Below are 20,508 nucleotides of genomic sequence, written 5' to 3'. Positions count from 1 at the left end.
AAAGTCCTGCGATCGCAGGATGGTAGAAGGTTCAGCCATCCGGCGATTACTGGACTTTCCTTTTGAATTAATATCAACATTGATTCCTTATTGTTCCAGAACACTTTCTAGATCAGGAAAATTTAATAAGTCAAAATTCACATCCCATCCTTTTTCGAAAATTTTGCATATGTCTATTCTACTCTTTCGTGTTCTTCTTCTTCGTTTGAACATCACACCAAATTCTAGTTCAGCCCAATTTTGTACTCGAAAGAGTAAGATTCTGGCGCGATATTTTGATTTCATGAAATTCTACTGATCAAAAAAGTGTACCGAAGGCATTACATTATGCAAGACAATTTAATATTTATCGATTATCAATCCTCTCTATTGCCTTTTCTCAGAGAGAGAGAGAGAGAGAGAGAGAGAGAGAGACTTCTCAGGATATTTCTTTCGAAAAAGTTACAGAAACACCGAATGGGTGCAAACGGTGCAAACACAAATAGATTTTGATTCTCCAATAGTGTCTTGGATAAAAGGTAAATGGAATCCTATTTGCAGAAAAAGCCGATGATATTCGAAGAATTCAAATTCAATTTCGAATTTTCATACTAAATTTTCGAAGGTGGGGAAAATTTATGAAATTGCATTAAACAAATTAAATGTCTCTGTACTGTAATACTTTCCGAAGCCTTTCAAACTCAAGCAAAATCTTTTCGAAAATCGAACGGGAGTCCAAAGTACTAGTTCACATATTCACCACTTTACCGCTGGCTGTTTTTCGTGGTGAATTTTCGTGTAATTTTGTTTAATTTCAGTATGGTAGACTTTTTGGATTAATATCCTAATATTTACAAAGTGTAATGCATTTTTGAATTTTTTGTAGTTTTTTTTTTTAATATGAAGTTGAAAGCAACGATAAGACGGCGATGGCCGCAGGGAATAAAGACTGTCCAATTTTGAGAAACAAATTCCAACTAAAATAAAACCTCAATTTCGTTGATCATAATTATTGTCCCCTTGGTGAAGATAATTGCTTAACAAACATTAAGTAACATTTAAGAGTGATATAGCCGAGATAAAATGCACAGAGCAATGAACAGTGACTTAAAATGCCTCAGTAAATTTCAAAAAACAAAAAAATGCAGTAGCGAAGAAGAAGATCAAATCTTTGGGTGTTTTTTTGTTACTTGGCGTGTAAAATTTCCTTTTAAACACAAACGTATTTTGCAGGTGTGAATTTTGTGACTCTGAAAATTATTTTTGAGAATAAAATTTATCTTTTCTACTCTTTTTCTGGTTTTTGACTAAATGTGTGTGTGTGTGTAAATTAAAAAGAGAGAGTTAAGTATAGAGAATTAATTGTTTTTTTTTAAATAAAGAGATTATTGACAAATAAAATGATGATCATACCCTGGGAATTAGACATGAAGAGATTGAGAAGGGAAGTAGTGCGGCGGGAAGATTTTTCTTTGGGCTGTTGTATCTTTTGTGGCTGGTGTTCTTGCGCCAGTTGCGCCTCTGTCGGCTGTGCCCTGTCTCTAACTTTACTACCAATTGACTTTAAACTACTATCCCCAATAATCTTTCCTCTACCGGACTTTTGTTTGTTCATACTTGGTGCCACTGAGGCATTGGGCGAGCCACTAGCAACACTCTCCTTGTTCGCCTCCTGATCAGCACCAACTGCCGCGGCCGCAGCCGCCGATGATGCTGAACCAGGGGAACCGGTGCCGGCTGAACTTGAGGCGGCTGCCGCTGCCACAGCCGAAGATGACGAAGAGGACGAAGTGAACCAATTGCGCAGATTGATTTCGCGCTTTGCAGGCGCCGGAGCCGCCACTGTGGGGCCCTGTGGCGCTGCTGTCGCAACAGTGGCGCCCTCATCGACCACTGTCACTGTGTTATTTGTTATGTTTGCCGATGGTGTGTTTTGTGTGGAGGATTGGTTAGCTGCACTCGCTGGCCAATTCATCAAATCAAGCTCAACAATTTCTGCAAGACACACGAGCTTCTATTTGGTTTCTTTTCTTTTCTTTTTCATGTTAGCACTCTTCTTGCCTTCGCTAATGTCTCAAAATTTATTTATATTTTTTTTTAGTCATAAAGAAAAACTCAATATTTACGAAAACATTGTGAAAACATGAGAAACACCATGCTACTATGACAAGCAAGTTTTTTTGTGTATATTTCCTGCACTATTTTGGAAATCAAAACATGATGTGACGTATATATTGTCGAAGCACCTTGATAAGAAATACTGCGTGTAATATTACGCAAAATCACTGTAATTTTATTAACATGTGCGATCTTATTGGCACTTGAAAATGTATTTTAAGCAAATTCTATCGTTTTGAATTTCATATTGGCGAATGCAAAAGAGCTACAGGGTGACTCAAGAATCCTATAATTACAAATTGAAAAAAATATATCCTGATATTTTTGTAATGAAAATGAAATACCATCAATGAGTGATCATTATTTTTTTTTAACTATGAATTTGTCCCAAAAAATAATTTCTATAATATCCACTAAACACGAGACTATTCAGAAATATAAGGAAACTACGTCTATTTATGTCGGTTTTCATTTTTCTTTGCACATATTTTTCTCAGATAAAAATTTAAAGGAAAAACTTCACTTTGATTGCCCTTTCTATTAGACAACTGTGCTAGGTTTAATAATTTATTTAGCAAGATCTTGTACCGATAAATTTAAAAAATAATATAAGTTTTGTCATATTTACATTCAGCATCATCATAATAAACTCGCAAAATCCTTATTTCAAATTCGACATATTTCAAGCAGTTCAGGAAGTCTTCCCCTTTTGAAATTTAGAATTAATTTTAAACTGTTTCAATACCCAGAAAACACCAACAGCTAAAAACATTTATCAGCTGAATTTTACTAAATTTTAGCATTTGACGTTTTCTAGAAGATTGACAACCAATCGGAACGCCATCTACACGTCACGCAAATGAAGTTCTTTCGATGAACGAAAAATATTAATTATTTAAGATATGTTTTTAATTTAATTAACTAATTTTAGACACAAAATAATTCAGGCCTCTACGCACTAGGAGCAATTTCTTTAAAAAAATGCCTTTTTAACACTTTACCCGAGCCAAAAAATAACGTAAAATACCAAACTGGCATAAGATGTCAGAGCAGATATTCTCAACAAAAATACAATTTTTCAATAGGTTTTCATTCTGTAAGATTTCTACAGCAGTTCAATTCATTTTCTTGTAAATATTTTATCATTTTCCTGTGATTCTTGTATAAGTTTTCAGAAAATCGACAAAAAATGCCAAAGTAAATTTTCACATGTTTTCGTAATAAAATGTGGTATTTTACCTGATTTTTTCGCTTGGGCTTTAAAGTGTTAAAAAGGCAACTTTTGACGAAAATTGCTTCGAGTGCGTAGACACCATAATTTCCTTAAAATTTGACGAATTTTTCTTCAAAAATTTTGGCTCCAGAATGAGCCTTTTGAACAAAATACATCAAAATAATTTTTGACAACAATTTTGAAAGAATTCAAAACCATTCGAGATTGTTTTTCATGAAAATTTGTTGTGGATCTGTTCAAAGAATTGATAGTGGAAGTTCTTTAGAATAGTAATTTAGTGAATTTCGATGGAAATTTTTCAAAAAAAGCAAAAAAAAAATTGCTAGAGATATTTGTTCCCAATGGAATCCGATGCAGGTTTGGAGGGACTTTTCCTTGATTTTTCCGTTGAAATCACAGGAAGTTATTCCATCTGTGTATACTTGAAGAGTTCTTCAGTGCAATTACCCCGTACTCCATGAATTAAAACATGGATGGAAAGGAGGAAATTATCATATCCTTCAGTATCTATATTAACTTGGTAATCAACCAGAGCCACTGAGGACATCCTATGGCAAACGAGAGCTATCATGAGCTACCAGAAGCCATCACTTGGCCCCCAGAAGAGCCTCAGAATCAGTTAGAATTCAAACAATCTGAGAACTTTTCATAGAATATTTCATGTTCAGATCACTTTGGAGTTTTGAAAAATATTTCTACAATATTCATGGCAGAGAAAATCTATAAAATATTCACAATTTTTTTTTTAATTTTGTATATTTAAAATCTAATTTGATCGTCTGAAAGCATCATTTGTGGGAGTTGATATGATTCGCTCTTGGTAACTTTCGGAAATTTCAAAGCAAAATTCTGGAGAAAATTCCTTCAAAATTTCATTGGATTTCATTAGGAACTATATTCCCAGATAAATACTGTTCTCTTGCATTTTTACAAAATTCTCCAAAAATATTCATCAAATATTATCCCAAGGAACTTCATCACACATTTTTCACTTTTTTCAGCAGTCAAACAATAAGTTTTTAATAAAAAAAATCCAAGAGTAAAATACTTAGAAATATACAAGCTAATTGCCAAGAAAAATTAAGAAAAATTAACCCAATGGGCCATTTTTCTTTAAAATTGCTTTAAAAATTAAAATTGTACGTTCAAATTTTTTTATGAAATCACTCCATTCAAAATAATTTCAAAATTGAACTAAAGCAGAGGTGAGAAAGAACCGTTTGAAACCGAACAAACGTCAAATAAAAATTGTACGTGAGTAGTCAAAATGCTACCTGGAGGGAAATTCTGTAACGCTCTGGCAATGCCATATGACAAATTTGGTTCGAATCTTAGGAGAGCTTTTTCGAAAATGCGATTCTGTAGCTGTGACATTGCCATTTCAGCTCACGTGGCATTGTCAGAAGTCACATATTTTTGTGATTTCTGGCAATTCAAATGACAATGAATTTTGTTAAACAAATCAACCAAGACTTACTGTATTTTCATAAAATCATCAAATAAAGGAATTTCATTAAAAAAATCAATGAATTGCATTTTCGAATTCATATGATATGACAAAAAAAGCTCGATTGGCATTGTCAGGTTTCGAACTCACGCGTGACAATGCCACGAAAATTACAGAATTCCCCTACTGGACAAATTTATTTCGACGTTTATTCGTTTTTAAACGGTTCTTGCTCATCGCTAAACTAAAGCATTTGAAACTTCTTTTTTATTTATTTATTCGCTAAATGCTCAATAAAAAAAATCACTGGTTCTCTTGCAATCCATAGACGCTTATTACCGGAAGTGCGCCATTATAATTTTTTTCAAATTCAGAGTTAAACATCACTCCAGAAAGTTTATTTCTTAACCGATTTAGTTAAAATTGGATTTTTCTGAAAGGTCTTGAAATTTCAAAAAAAAAAAAAATGATTCCACTCTGTAAGTTGCAGTAATTTAAGTATTGTTGTAAATATTTTTTTTTAATAGTGTGTAGGCATGTTAGTGACTTAGAGGCCAAAGAGTCAGAGATATCGACCTTCGATTTTCAATGACCCCCTGTCACTCCCCAACTTTCTCAATTATCGCAATCTAGACATTATAAAACTTGAAGTTCTTAACGAATCTTCAATTTTAAGATACTTATTTCATAATTCACAAACCAGTTTAAATCAATAATAATTTCATGGGACATTCTGAGACACCCTGTAGCTATTACAAAATAGACAGAATATCACCTCTAGCAACAATAAACAAAAATATTTTTTCCCTTGTTTAAATATTCCAAATAGTGCAGGAAATTTGTCCAATTATATTTTCTTTCAAATAAAATAAATATAATATAGATAGAAGTCATGAAGCATATTTTTTGTTATAGTCTCCTTCGTAAATGAGACACAATAAACAAACACTCAAAGATGACAACACAGTCCACTGAATGGGAAAAGAGAATTTCAAGTGAGAAAATACCAACTCAAAAAGAAGAAAAAAATAAAACAACTTTTATGCAGTGAACAATGCAGAAAGTTGATAGTAATCGACATTTTTCCGTGTGTGTTGTGTTGTACGTGGAATTAAAAACAATTAACTTGGGTGTGTTCTTTTCCACACAAAAACATTAAAATAAAATCAAACATTGAACAAGGGGCTGAGGAAATTATTTTGGGGTCGGAGGAGAGGGTGGAATAGTTTTCCTGGACTCACCTGGCTTTTCCAATCCTGTATACTTATTGAGAACAAATTGCTCTAGCAATTTGTCCACAGTCATCTCAACAAATTGCCTCTTGAATTCTGTATGCACTTGTCCCACCATATCGTGATTGGTCTGCAGGAGTTCGATGTACGTGGTCAGGAATTCTCTCATCTGTTTGAGATGAGCCTCCTCGATGTCCTGAAATCTCTTACATGTAATCGTCATTCGTCGTTCAAATTCCTGCTTAATGGGATTGTGTTTCTCAACGAGATTTTTATAGTCATCCTGCTGCTTTCTCAGTTTCGTTTCTGCTTTTTCGAGATCCTTGGGTGAACAATTGTCCTTTTTCAACTTTTCAATCTCCTGCATTCGACTGGTGTACAACTCTTTGGCCTTCTGTACAGCATGCGTCGATGCCTGCATCAACTGTACAGCTTCCAGAGTCCCAGCCTCCTCCTCTTTCACTGCCTTGTGCTTCTTATGCAACTCCTCAGCATACTTCGTAATATCCTTCACCAATTCCGTAATCTTCTGCACCATTTGCAAATGCAAACTCGATAGCCTCTCAGCTGATCCCTTGAGAACAGCCCAAATAGGCGCAAATGTCCCATGGACACATCCTGAGCCAGCTTTATTGGCCAACTTTGTCATCATCTTCGAATTACTCTCCTCAATATTCGAACGCTCCCGGAAAAAATCCGTAAGCTCCTTGCTCGCCACCAAGCCATACTTCATATTATGATACAGAACATCAAAACCGTTGTTCTTCTCCCCCTGCAATACAATTACAACAACAAAAAAATCCCACAATCTTGACAGTTCACTTTTGGCCGGAAGATCTCGTCAAAGTTGCAGAAAACTGGAAGAACAGCAAACGATATCGAGAAGGCACCGAGAGAGTGAGAGAGAGAGAGATTTAAAGTAGCCACACAGTGGATTTCTGATAAGCTCGTCAAATTTTATCATTCTCTTCTGCGGCATTTTTTGCCTTCTTATAACTTTATCACTCTAAATAGACTTTTTCTGTGTGTTTTGAAAAATTACAAAAAAAAATACGCGATTTGAATTTTGTGTTGAAGAGTATTTTGATTTTTAGTAAAATTTATCATGGGTTGGTCTGACAAAAAAAAAAAAAGAATCTATTGTTGAGGAGGCGTGATCATTTGCCCGAAACGAGAAAAAAAGAATTATACGCAAAATGAATAGTTAAATGGCTCATGGATGGGCAGTATAAAGCTTGCAGCTAGAGAAGAAGATACCAGAATCATTAAATTGTAAAGTTACGCACCCAAAAACCTAACGCGTGAAATAGAAATTTTGTTATAAAACATTTAAAAATCAGATAAATTTGACTGTAGAATAATCCTGAATTGTGTTCTTTTATTAATAATTTTCTTAGTAATTAGAGTAAGTGTGCCAAATTCCGGCCAGCTTGCAATTTCGGCCACCTTTTTTGTTCCTCGAATTTCCATGAATTTTTAGTTTTTACATACTCTAGAGATTATACAATGAAAAAGAATAACAAAAATGTAGCTTCGACAAACGAGATGACGTGAAAAAGATATTGGAAGAATTCCCAAAGGACAAGGAACTATGAGAATGAAGGTGGCCGAAATAGGACACCAAAGCTGTGTTTATATTTTTATTCATTTTAAAATGTATTAAGAATGATTTTAGAGTAAATAAAGACGGTAAACACTTTACAAGGTTCCAAGCAACGCTCTTACAAAAGAAAGAATTTAAAAAAAAATTGTCTTTAAAATATTACATTTCAAACTTGAGACTTTGACGCTTGCATGCAACTATGCAGGAATTTGGCACACTTACCCTAAGTGTCTTTTTGCGATTCCGGGGGAAAGGTAGAACTTTAACTCTTCGTAACTATACCTTGAATTGACTCACGACCTAAAGAAAGACTAGGTAAACTCCTTTAGTTTCAAGAATACAACAGAATTCCTCTTGTAAACTAAATATTTTACTTCAATACTTCATATTACAGTAAACTCTCTGAAATTCAGGCATATGGGACCGAAATGTCAGCTGAATTAGACAGAAATTCGGGCGACAAAGTTTTTGAAATGCAACGATTTTTTATTCATGTGCCTGCATATAGATATTGAGTTTACACACTCATATATAACGTAAATTGCATGAAAATTCCGCAATAATGCAAAATCACATCAAAACTAAGACAAACCATGCGAAATTTGAGCATATTTGATTCATTTGATAAATCATAATTAAACTTGAAAAATGACAATAAACTTTTTTCAAATGTAACCGCTGCCCGAATTAAAAAGTAGCCCGATCTTAAAAGAGCCGAATTTGCGAGAGTCTACTGTACTTTGCTTCTCAGAGGCCAGAGGCCATATAGGCTACCTTACAGATCAATACTAAGAAAATTCTTCTCCACAAGATCAGACTTGGACAAACCAGGGTTGATTTCCAGAATCTTAAAAATTCAGCTTCCCAAAACCAGCGAGGAAAATATTGCACTCGCACCAAGATAGCAAATAGCGACTGTATATGCGGTGCTCATATGAATTATAGCCTTAATGAGAAAATACGTTTTCTTGAGGAATAATGTATTTTAGGGTAAATTAAGCTAATTCAAAAACCGCTCCAAATGAAAATTTTTCGCTGTTCCAAATGGAAACGTCATTTTTTTTCACGATAAATACAGTACTAAATTATTAATCATATACAGTGGCGGTCAATAAAAGAGAATAACTCCTTAAAACTTGAGTTTTTTTTTTTAACTTTTTGTAACTTTTTTAAGTATATTTAAAAAAAAATTATTTAGTAATGTTAAAGTTAAAGTAATTGCCTTACGTCGAAAAGGTACAATACTGGCCGCAAAAGGTTTGTATTTTGACTCAGAATGCGTCAAAAATGATGTTCTGCTAGGACATAAAAAATAGAATCACTTTCATTTATGGTCATAAACTGAAATTCATTTCGAGTATTTCAAAAATAACAACATTTTAGTGTAATGTTAGTAATTATTTAGTGTCTTGACAATTAATTTTCCAAATTTGGATAAATGAAAGTATGAGAAATTGGAAGAAATGTAGAACTTTATTGTTAGAGGCTCTGTTAGATTTTTGAGACTACGAAAGCATGGAATGATCATAAAAGTCATAGCTGACCACAGTAGATAACGAAAATCAAAAATCCATAACACAATATAGTGTTTACGTAAACATAAGACTCGAAATTTTGGCTGCTACCGGTTCCACGGGTCAATCGTATTAAGAAAACAACAACAATTCAGGATTTTCGAATTGTTCAATGTAGTAAAATCAATCTTATCATTTCATCGCAAGGTATTCTATAGACACTCAGAAAAATAATCGAATAAACTTACTCGAATCCATGTTAAATTAACTCTTTTTCGTTGTGATTTTCGATTAACTATATTTAAAGTTGATTTTACTTCTATTTAGATGTAATATTCGGAATAGTTGTTTTAACTTTTTTTTCTAAAATTTACACGACAAAAGAGTGTAAATAACTCTTTATAAGATTTAAATTACTCGTTTTAAGAGATAAAATAACTCTTTCAAATCCCAAAATGGATAGGATTTTGCAATTTTATGTGTTTTTTTTTAATTTTATCATTTTCTTTGTTTATATTGTCTTGGCCTCATGTTCCCTCTGTTCCGAGCTAACTATCACGTATGATGCACGCACATAATCTTCATGAAACATTGTTAGTTATATTTCTAGTTGATGTTCCATATGAACTTTGTCACACGAAAAAAGATGAAATTTTACATCGAAAAAGAGTAATAATTACATCGATATCCGACGAATTAATTCAACTCGCACGAAGAGTTGTATCAACTCTATTTACTAAAATTTACAACGAAAAAATGTAACAATTACATCGATATTCGTAGAGTTAATTCAACTCTGCCATAGAGTTGATTTAACTTTTTAGGTTTTTTCTTGTCAAATAAAGTTGAAAAGATATGATTGTTTTGGAGAGATTTTCTTATTGTTTTGGATGGGAAAAGAGGAAAGACCAGGAATAAGAACAAATCCTACACTCAAGAACAACTCAACAAGGCTTTGGAAGCTTTTCTTCGAGGTTTCACTTAAACTATTTGTTTCCAATTAGAAAATTTTCCTTGTTTCCATTTGAAATAATATGTTTCCAATACCAGCGTTTGCCACTCGTGTATTTTTCTTGTAAATTTTAGAAGAATTTTTAAAATATATTTGAAGGATTTTCACTAAAGACTAATGTTTTAGAAGAGCCAAGGAGCAAATTTATTTAATTTTATTCAGAAAAAAAATTGAACTTGATGTGTTGAATCTTCTGTCAAAGGTTCTAAATTAGGACATTTACTCTAATAGTGTTTCCCAATACCCGGGTAATTTGAAATTGCCGGTTACCCGGTTCCACTAAAATCCATACCCGGTTATAGGAACCGATTCCAAATATGAATTTTTAAAAATATTTTTAACTATAAAAAATAAATATTTTAGAGGTTCAGACATTTTTTCGGTCGTGTAGTACCATCTTTCCTTTGCTTTTTCGGGAACATAGGACACAACGGAGGGCATTAAGTAGTGTTGACGATGTTATCCTAATTCTAACATCATTAAGAACCTTTGTATTGTAAATATCTTTCATGTTTGATTATTTAATGGAAGGTTGAGTAAAACCTATTAAATTTCTATACAAAAAATATTGTTAAACTTTTTCATAACAAAAAAAGTTGTTTGAAAAACTTTGGCCTGTTAGTTTGTGTTATAATTCTAGAATGTTTTGAGAATTGCTATCCTTTTGTAATCAGTTATCAGATTAGCAGAAAAAACACATACAGGAGGGAAATGTTTACACTGCATTTAAACTAGATAAGGAAATGGAATAGTTAAGATTACGATTTGAAGGAATGCTACAGAATCAAGAAGGAGTGTCAGTCATAATATCAGCCCCATGCTTTGTGGTATCAAGTACAATGAAGCTCACTAGTGGACGCAAATTGAACACCTTCAACATAAAAAAAAGCCTAATGACTTACAGGCCTTAAAAGGGATTCGAATCCGGAACACTTTTATCAGAAAGCGAGTGTTCTATTGGGCTCATTGGAAAGGTATTGGAATTCTTGACAAGCCTGAACCGATTCCAATCGGTTATGAACCGGTAAAGAACTTATAAATAATTTTTATCTTAAATTCAATTATATTGCTCCTAAGGTATTTTTGGCAATGTTATGAGTGATTTGGTACAGTTCCCCTAATTGTACCCTTTCATGATTTGATTCCATTTCCCATTTAAGCGGTAGATTATAAAACAATAATGAAACGCAATGGAAAAAAATTTTGCTAAAATGTTGAACTCCTAAGCAAGATACTTTACTTTCTAAGTTACAGAGGAAACTATTGTATTCACTGCAGCTATTGAGGTGAAATCAATTTTCTCAATAACTCATACAACTCACAAATGTAGGATTCTGCAAATTGTTTTAAAACATGCATCCCTTTTTAAATTTCTGATTGTGTTTCTAAAGTAAGTATTTCAAACAAAACTTTCGTAGTACATTGACCTTGAAAAACTCCCTTCTAAGCTTTTAAAGTTATTTCAAAGTCACTTGTACAAGACTCTAAGATATTTGAATTGTCAGAAGTCAAAAGTTTAAATTCTTTTTGCATCGAAAATAGAAAATAAAAGGGTTTTTATAACGCTTGGTACGACAAAAGTCGACATCTAACGGAAAAAGTACGTTTTGCGAATTCATGGCCTGATGATCAGGCAACTCGAAAGCAAAAATCTCCATTATAATAATCTTTTTATTGAGAATTTGCTAAAAAAATGTTTATTTTAAAAGAAGTTTCAGAGAATATCAAGCTAATCTATTGAATTTTTATGAATAAACTAATTGAATTTGCAACAATAAATGTTTTGTCGTCGATTGAACGAAGAGAAAGGAAAAGGCGTATATTTTCAACAGGATAAAGCCTCTACCTCTCTCTTTGTATGCATGGTAAAAACATCAAGGTATTCTTTATCTGATTATTTGAGATCTCGTGAGTAATACATTGTACTTTTATATACGCTATAGGCAACAGGGTATTTCCTGTTTGTTTAATTGGGATCTTATGAGTAATTTGTTGTACTTTTACGTAAAAGTATCTCCTGAGCAATGCTAATTTTAATTAAATACATTTTATAAAAAAAAATGTTTTGCCCTAATTTTCTAGGGAGTAATAAATCTGATTATAGCCAGATCTAACTCACTCTCCTGCTCAAAGTCATGCACGTGTTCAGAAAACAAATCTAATTCTGTGTCGCCCATTAAGATAAGTAAAAGCTATTGATAATCTTCAGCGACAAAAACAACAAAACTTAAGCCAAAAATTATTGACTATGCTCAATATCTTAAGCTTTTCTTCAAGACGAAATCTATGTACCAAAGGTTAATGATCTTACCAAAAAAAATATTCAGAGCTAAAAACCAAGATTAGAATGGATACTAAAACTACAAAAAATCTCATCTAACACCTGTAGTTGCCTCTGAACTACAGAATGTTTATTAAAATAACGAATATAACAATACCATCGGAGTAATTTGAAAATTGTTTAATACACCGCGAACTAGTGAAAGATGAGTTTGTTACAATCGTATTACCACTATCTGTTGCGTATCTTGGCTAATAGTTTTCTAAGATTAAAACGTTCAATTCTAAGATGAAGAAAGCGTAGGGGTTTAAATACAAGTTGTCTGAAAAGTTCGAGTAAAATACATGCAAGAAACATTACATAATTCCTAAACTATTTTCTTTTTGTACTAAACAATCTTCTATAACTTCAACGCAGTTGAACTAATGATCCTTTAATTATCCCAAACCATTGCAGAAGGGTATTTCCGGAAGTTCTGTAAAATTAAAATATGCTTCTAAAGCTTCTTTAGCTTCTTCATTCGATTTAAGCCGTACACGGAGTAATTTCGTTACGTTTCTAGACAAATAGAAGTCCGTCGAAGACAAATTTATTGAATACAACGGATAACAATTCGGAAGGAAATTCGTAATTCGACTGTTTAAATTTCGACATAGTTGAAATGCTTATAACAGCATGTTCGACTTGATGAACATGAACTTTTAAAGCTGAAATTCAGGTTTTAGCATGAATATATGGGTTACATTTATCCAAAATTTCACAAATTTCAAAATTCATTCTTTTACTTCAATCAATAAATAAATAAATTAACGAGCGCCCTGGGAGTTAGACCGATACGCATTTTAGATATTTCAAAGTTTTGTTTTCTTTAGAATCGAATATCCAGTTACAGGCCGCTGAAATAATTTATTACTCCATTATATCGTTATGAACATTTTTAGGCCTAAACAATAACTTAGATTTTTTAAACAATTTCTGGGTTGGTGCGAATTTTGGTCTGCCATTGCATGGTTCATTTCGAAGCTTGCAGACCACCTTGAAACTCAAGTGACCAACTGCAAAAATTGATTTTGAAAGAAGAGATAAGAAAAGATTGATCACAAAATAGAATTTTCGCTTTGGGAAATAAGAGAAAAATTGAAACATTCAAAAGCTGCTGCGTTCAAAGGCAGACCACTTTCCCTTACCCCTAATTCATTTTCAATTTTTGTTCATTCAAAAATTAAAGCTTTAAATCTATTTTATCAAAGGACTTAATCACTGCGCGAAGTTCCAATAAATTCCATTTTGGAACCTGGATTGTAAGGAATCTCAGCTAAAAAGGCTCACACACGTCAACTTCAATTAACTTTCAAGACATGAAAGACCTTTAGGGGAAACTATGGGGCATTGCAGAACATGGGGTAGCATCGAACACTAATTTTTATTTGTAAACTACTTGGGCTATCTAGACTATTTCCTCAGTGGACAAGTATCCCTTATACGGGCCTCAGATGTAAGACTTAGCCATATGGCTTAACTGCTCTAATTTCTTATCAATCACGATTTTTTTGTAAAAATTTAACTTAGGATTAGATTATTTAAGATAATAGACCTATAGATTCTCAAAAAGCAATAAAATTGCTCGCTATTCAAGATTTTGAGACCTTTGGGAAATTCCTATAGGTCTCGTCCTCTGAAGTCTAATATCTGAATAAAAAATTGTAAGGTTCAGTGATACCTCGTGTTCAATGGTGCCCAAGTTTCCCCTACTTTTATTTATTTTTTTGGTAATTCACCCTACAATAACCTAATGAACTAACGAATTCAAGTTTGTTTTTTTTTTTAACACGGTAAAAACGCATGGGAAACACAAGAGATTTCATGCGTATCAAAAGGAAAGATTTTCTGAAAACTGAACAGTTTGTCATTAATAAGTCAGCCCAATTATTGTGAAGTATAATTGCACTTTAAACTAAACTACCATATATGCAGAAAACTTGTCCCCTGTTCTCCGTAAGCTTTGCTTTAATTCTAGGACTTATTAGTGGTTTTTACCGATCAGGTCTACCATGCTAAATAATATAGGCATATGTTATGTCCTAGACACACTTACGACTTAAGCCGAGAGACGACTTAATGGAAAATTATGGAAATGTAGTTTAATCATTATTTCGAATACAATTACGTTAAGCCGTCTCTCGGCTAATCCTCAGGTTTGTCGAGGCCATTATGTACCAAATAGGATACAAAGATCCGCAAACGGATATTGTAGTTTCAGTGAAAGTCAATAAAATGCAAATATTGGTATTTTGCCGAAAATCGATTCAGTCAAAAAGTCATCTGAAAATCTTATTCCAAAAACGAATTTTTACTACTCTGACTGAATCTATTCTAAATTTATCTGACTGGAAATATGATTATTTCAAAATTTAATAATTGAGTCTCTATATCTATGCAATTGCTTGACCTAGACCGAAACATAGATACATTCTGAAAGGGCCTTGACATCAACTACAACATACTAAAATATCAGTGCAATCGGATAAGTTTTAGATTTTGAGTTATTCAAAATAGGTGGGTAAAACGTCAAATTAAGATGACGACCTCGTCATCTTACAAATCTCGAGCAACTTATCTTGAGGTGGAAAGACTTTTCTTATTGTTTATTTTTAAGAAATTGTTGATTGGTATTTTTTTTTAGAGAGAAAAAGTCACCCTTATTCCGAATGCAAGCTTTTTTTGAATATTTTTTCTAATATAGCAAAATTTCGTAGAATAAACGCTAGTGGTACAAAATTCATTCACAAGCAGCTGAACAAAAATAATATCACTCATTTACCCCCCCCCCCCTCCTCTCATTTTAACTTTGTATTTTTGGAAATAAAATTTGAAAAATTGTGAAAAAATCTATCTGCGAATACGAAAAGTCTTATCTTTTAAAAAACTGTTTAAAAAAACTCAATAGGGTAAAGTGGTACAAGTTGGACAATAATGGTACAATTTGGACAGGGCTTTTAGTCTTCAATTTAGTACTTCACTTTTATTTGTATATTTTTAATGCTTTGGTTTTATAATTTGGTTCCTTGTGCTTAAAAAAAAATTAGTACTGTATTTATCAAGAAAAAAACCATGTCCAATTTGTACCGGCGAATTGTCCAACTTGTAACACTAATTCCAAATTATATCACTTTACTCTACCTAAAGATTTTTGTCACAATTAAGACAAACTCTTAACAACTAAAGTTATTATTGTTTTATAATTCAAATAATTTTAAAAGTTGGGTTTTACATACTTTCCATAAATACGATTTTAGCACCATTTGCGGCCCCCTGACGCACTTTAACAGTTTAAAAAAATTTCAAAGCAAAAATTCCTTGTTGGCTAGCATAATACGACCACGTAAAATCGTAAAATATGTGATTAGAAAAAGTACAAGTAAAATTCCTCTTTATGGTTTAGAAACCTAATTCGATTTTCTAATATAACCCGAGGAATAAAGTTCTTATTTTCAGCTTCCATTCTAAATCTTTCAGCACAATTTTTTATTAATTTAAATAAACGTGACTAGAATTTTACGATTTTGAGAGAGCTTTCTAACAGGAAAATCGAGAGATCATTTCGCAGTGTTTTATTTTATATTTTGGGAATATTTTCTATGTGAAAAATTTATATTTCTTTAAACGATAAATTATGTACATGAAAAAAATCGATAAGAAAGCTTTTCTAATGTTGGATTTCTAGGAATAATTCTGTAAGTCCTCTAAATTTAGAACAAGAGAACTTAATGCATGAATTGGATCAAGTAGGACAAATCCTATAAGAATACCCCAATGCAAGCTTACACCAAAGAGCTCTCAATCAGTAATTCATCAACCTACGTCCCTGTTCCAAGTAAGAATCAAATAATCTTCCAATAATCCGGATTCTCATGAATTGATTGTGTTTGTGGGGATTTCTATTGTTGCTAATTGATAGCAAGAGGCTTTTGTTTAATAAAAGCTTATCTCTGGAGCCTCGAGGAAGATCAAAGGAGCCCCATTTAGAGAAGCTGCAGTGAAAAGACACAATTCCGGCAGCGACCTTGTGCCTCTTCCCCATTCATCGTCATAGAGAGCAATTGTGGCAGTTATTTTATCACACTGTGGCAATAGAGCTTCCCACTCTCTCTCCTCTGCCTCCAACGCTGCCCATTGATGGCACCCGTGAATAAACGCCCAACATTCTCTTTCTGAACTTTGCCAAAATTACATAACTCATGGCCCCAGCATAAAGGGGGGCCATGGATTACCAACCCAGCTAATTGATACTCACCCAGAAGTAATCATTGAAGTCCACCGTCATTGTCAATGTAATTTATTTATCACGCACAGTCCAATTTAGATCAATTGAGCCAATGCAGCTCCTCTCGGCCTCCCTTCTTTGGACACCCAAAACACGCCCGGCAATTGTCACTCGAGAATCTGCCACAGCAGCTGAAGCTGAGGTAGACGTCTGGGGTGCCAATTAAATGGCCCAGAGACGCCAAGAAGGCCGGATGTGCAGATATTCGACCAAACAGAGACGAGTTTTTCACACAGAAAGACGATGGGGAAACATGGGGGCTCCACACTGACAAAACACTCAACAATCTTTTCACTCTCACGGCGCCTCCTTTGCCCTTCAACGCACAATTTCACACAAATTCACTGCACTGGACACTGATGCACCTGTTTTGAGTGTTTTCACGCTCGCTAATTACATTTTTGGGGGCGAAAAATGCAGAAAATTGCAGATTCACTTGACACCACCCAGACACCAAATTAAAGTTTTACTACTGCCACTGACAGGGTCTACTTAGTTTTGAATTGGCCGTTGAGAAGGCATTGAGATATTTAACACTGGCATGCCACTGAATAAACATTTATAAGGATTCCTAAAGCTTTGAAGAGTTTCTGCGGAATTTAAAAAAAATTAAAAATTTTAACTTTTTTTTAAAAATATTTTATAATTTATAAATTAAAAAAAATTCTGGAACTTAAACTAAATTAATTTTAGAATACCCGCCTCTACAGTTTTATGTAATCACGGAAGGAAATCATGAAAGTCTCGACTTCATATCCCAAGTATCATAAAAAATATAAAAAGTATCTAATTTCCAAATTTTTTAAAATTAAAAAAAAATTATAAATATTGCAAAAACTGAATTCTTGTAAGAAAATTCTTTGTAATTGCGCTGGCACACCTTTTCAATTTACTGAAATTCAATCGATTGAAATTTTAACCTCTTACTCTTTCAAACTGAAATAAGATATGTTTGTCTCTTTCTGTCAAATGAAAATTGGAATTTCAATTTCATTTTCAATTTCAATTTTAAATTTCATTTGACAGAAAGAGGCAGCTGTATCTGATTTCAGTTTGAAAGTGTAAGAGGTAAAATTTCAATCGATTGAATTTCACTAAATTGAAAAGGTGTACCAGCGCCATAAATTAATAAAAATCAAAGTTTTCAGTTATTATTTTAATTTTTTTTTGTTAGTTGTTTTTCCTTTTTTTCTTTGGTTTTCTTAAATTGTTCCGATGTTCATAGTTCAAAAGAAAATGAAAAAAGCGAGAAAAATTCTCATCAGGCATTTACCATCAACTGCACTCCATCTGACCCTTGATCTGACCAAACACCGAACGCATTCTAAGCAACACCTTACAAAGAAGTGACAAAAAATTCAATTTGTAGTAAAATTTTACATTTCAAACTTAAGTCCTTGGCACTTACAAACAACTATGTCGAAATTTGGTACAGTTGCGCTCATTAAAAAATATCTATCTAGAGAAGGCCTGAGCTAAAATAAAAGCCGAAGTGAATTTGAATTTTTTTTAATAATTTATTTGAATACAGTTATTTGGGTTAATTGTGAATAATTGTCGATATTACAACAAAAACATTGGGATGAAATTTTGAGCTGGAAGACTCATATTCTTTTGAGCTGTCTCAAAATTCAGGATAGGTTTGAGAAAAATCCTTTTGTACAACACTATTTTGTTTAATAAGGAATGCAAAAGTACGTATTACAAGAAGGGACACGACATGCTAATAAGGATAAAATAGAGAAGAAAATATTTTGTCGCATTTCAGAGATTTTTTTGCAACCGCAGCGCCGCCAGACGTTAGTCAAGTGAGTTATTTGTGTCTCTAACTCTCTCTCACAGTTGAATTGCGTGCGATTTAGGAAGCTTGTCATTTGAAATGATATTTTCTTTAAATTTCTTCATATTACCGCAAGATTCAAGTAAAAGGGTGTTTAGTGAACAGCTATACGTCTTCCGACAAAGATATCAAGAAGACAATTTATTTTATGAGAGTTTTTCTTTCTGTTATGTCTTTTTGGCACAAAAATCTTCATCATGGCACCGTGAATGAGCAGGATTAGTGTTACCAGAACGTCAATCTGCAATTTACATTTAGAACTATCAACACAAAATTTCCGATACTACACGACTTTTAATAAGCACAGGTTTTCTAGAGATTTTCTTAAATCAATCCCAAGTTTTTCTAAAATTAATCAAGATTTCTTTTATCAAGGATAGATTTAGAGTTTTAGTAGTAGGAATTTCAGAGCTCTAATTTAGACAATAAATTTAATACGACATAGGAACAGGCTTTTCTCTGAATAGCACAATGACCAATTAACTTATTAGATGACCAATTAGATTAGGATTAGAATTCTCTGATTTTGAGGATACAGATTCCTGGGAATCAGCCTTAGGCGAACAAATTTGGTCTTTCTTCAGAGTATTTCTACTTTTTTTTAACTTTTTTTTGGCGTCAGATACACGAATTAAGGAAATGTGGGTAATAGACAATGTCTCGTAAGTCGTAAGGCAATGAGCCTTCAAACTATGAGAATTTTCTCTTTGCAAATAGCTGGTTCAGCATTTCTTAGCATTTATTAATCATAAACCTTATGTGATAAAATGAAAAATAATAAACCAGCTGGTTATAAACAAAGAGAAAATTCGCATCGCTTGAAGGCTCAATGCCTACATCCCCCTAATATCAAGAAGAATGATATGTCCATATACAAATAAGACGTTCAGAGCAAAAATATTAAAAATACAGCCTTGCTATAAGCAACTCATATAATGTACTATGTGCTTAAGTTTTTAAGTGTATACAAGGTCAGCCAACTATGTTTTCACAAATTTTGCTCTATGACCTTATTAAATAATTTAGTAAGAAGTTAGTGAACTTTATGTAATTTTCAACTATTTTTTTTAAGAAAATTAAAGAAAAAATCCTAATTGAAAAATTTCAACAGAACCTAGTGGTCGCAGTCGTCGAGGAAATATTAACCCACTAATAAAGTTTAAGAGTCACTCCAGTCTAGGGTAGCACCACAAAAATTGCATTTACAGAAATAATAAAGGTTTTATTTATTTAAAAATATTATAGTGTCCTCGATAATAGTCCTACTACAGTAGACTCTCTCTCAATCGGGAATATGGGGCGAAATGTCATCCGGTTTAGCGATAGAATTGAGCGTCAAAGCGTTTGTAAATTCCACAAAAAGCGTTCAATTATAAAGAATCACGATAAAATAGGAAGAACTACAGCGAATTTGAACAAATTAGCTTCATAATTAAACGTGAAAATTGTCAACAAAATTTGGCGCCCGATTGAAAAAGAGCCGATTGAGTGAGAGTCTACTGTAACATCTTCTGAAGGTGTGAACTGGTCTGAACTCATTTCAACTATTCGTTTAGTTGCCATCCCCAGTTTTGTATGGCAGGTCAGAGAAAAAGATTTAAAAAAAAATTGTGCAAAAAAACGAAAAATACCTATTTAAAGTAAATCTGACTAAAATAAATTTATTTTTTACTGAAAAGTTCTATTTTTTTTAATTTAAAAAAAAACATGAAATAAATAAAAATGTGAATGTTAGAAGAGAAGAGTTTCAATTTTTTGTTATATTTTTTGCTTTTAGCGCTTAAACTTAAAAAAGATAACGAAGAACGAATCGTATTTTTAAGTTTATTGGACCATAATTAGTCTAGAAAAAATATCTCACTGTACTTTTTTGCATATTTAAAAGTTGAACTTTAGGGAGTTAAACAATAAGAAATGTTACTTG

The 20,508-nt window shown here is 32.9% G+C and overlaps 1 protein-coding gene across 8 annotated transcripts in view; it reads right to left on the bottom strand.

The window, feature by feature from the left end:
* The window catches only part of LOC129809746 (F-BAR domain only protein 2), a 40,573-nt gene extending 23,345 nt beyond the window's left edge, over window positions 1–17,228 (bottom strand). For 3 of the 8 annotated variants that reach the window (XM_055859793.1, XM_055859794.1, XM_055859795.1), the window contains exons 1-3: window positions 16,715–17,227; window positions 6,020–6,782; window positions 1,393–1,974 (exon numbers count right to left, since the gene is read on the bottom strand). In XM_055859793.1, the coding sequence (XP_055715768.1) occupies window positions 1,393–1,974; window positions 6,020–6,782; window positions 16,715–16,744 (1,375 nt within the window). In that variant the 5' untranslated portion in view covers window positions 16,745–17,227. Of the gene's footprint in view, window positions 1–1,392; window positions 1,975–6,019; window positions 6,783–16,714 lie in introns of all 8 variants that reach the window. The other 5 variants (XM_055859796.1, XM_055859797.1, XM_055859798.1 and 2 more) reach the window with 3 other exon arrangements.
* Window positions 17,229–20,508: the final 3,280 nt, after the last annotated feature.

The sequence above is a fragment of the Phlebotomus papatasi genome, chromosome 1, assembly GCF_024763615.1.
Source record: "Phlebotomus papatasi isolate M1 chromosome 1, Ppap_2.1, whole genome shotgun sequence".
Classification (NCBI taxonomy): domain Eukaryota; kingdom Metazoa; phylum Arthropoda; class Insecta; order Diptera; family Psychodidae; genus Phlebotomus; species Phlebotomus papatasi.
Note: the sequence above shows the minus strand (reverse complement) of the source record. Positions and strands in the feature narration are given on the sequence as shown.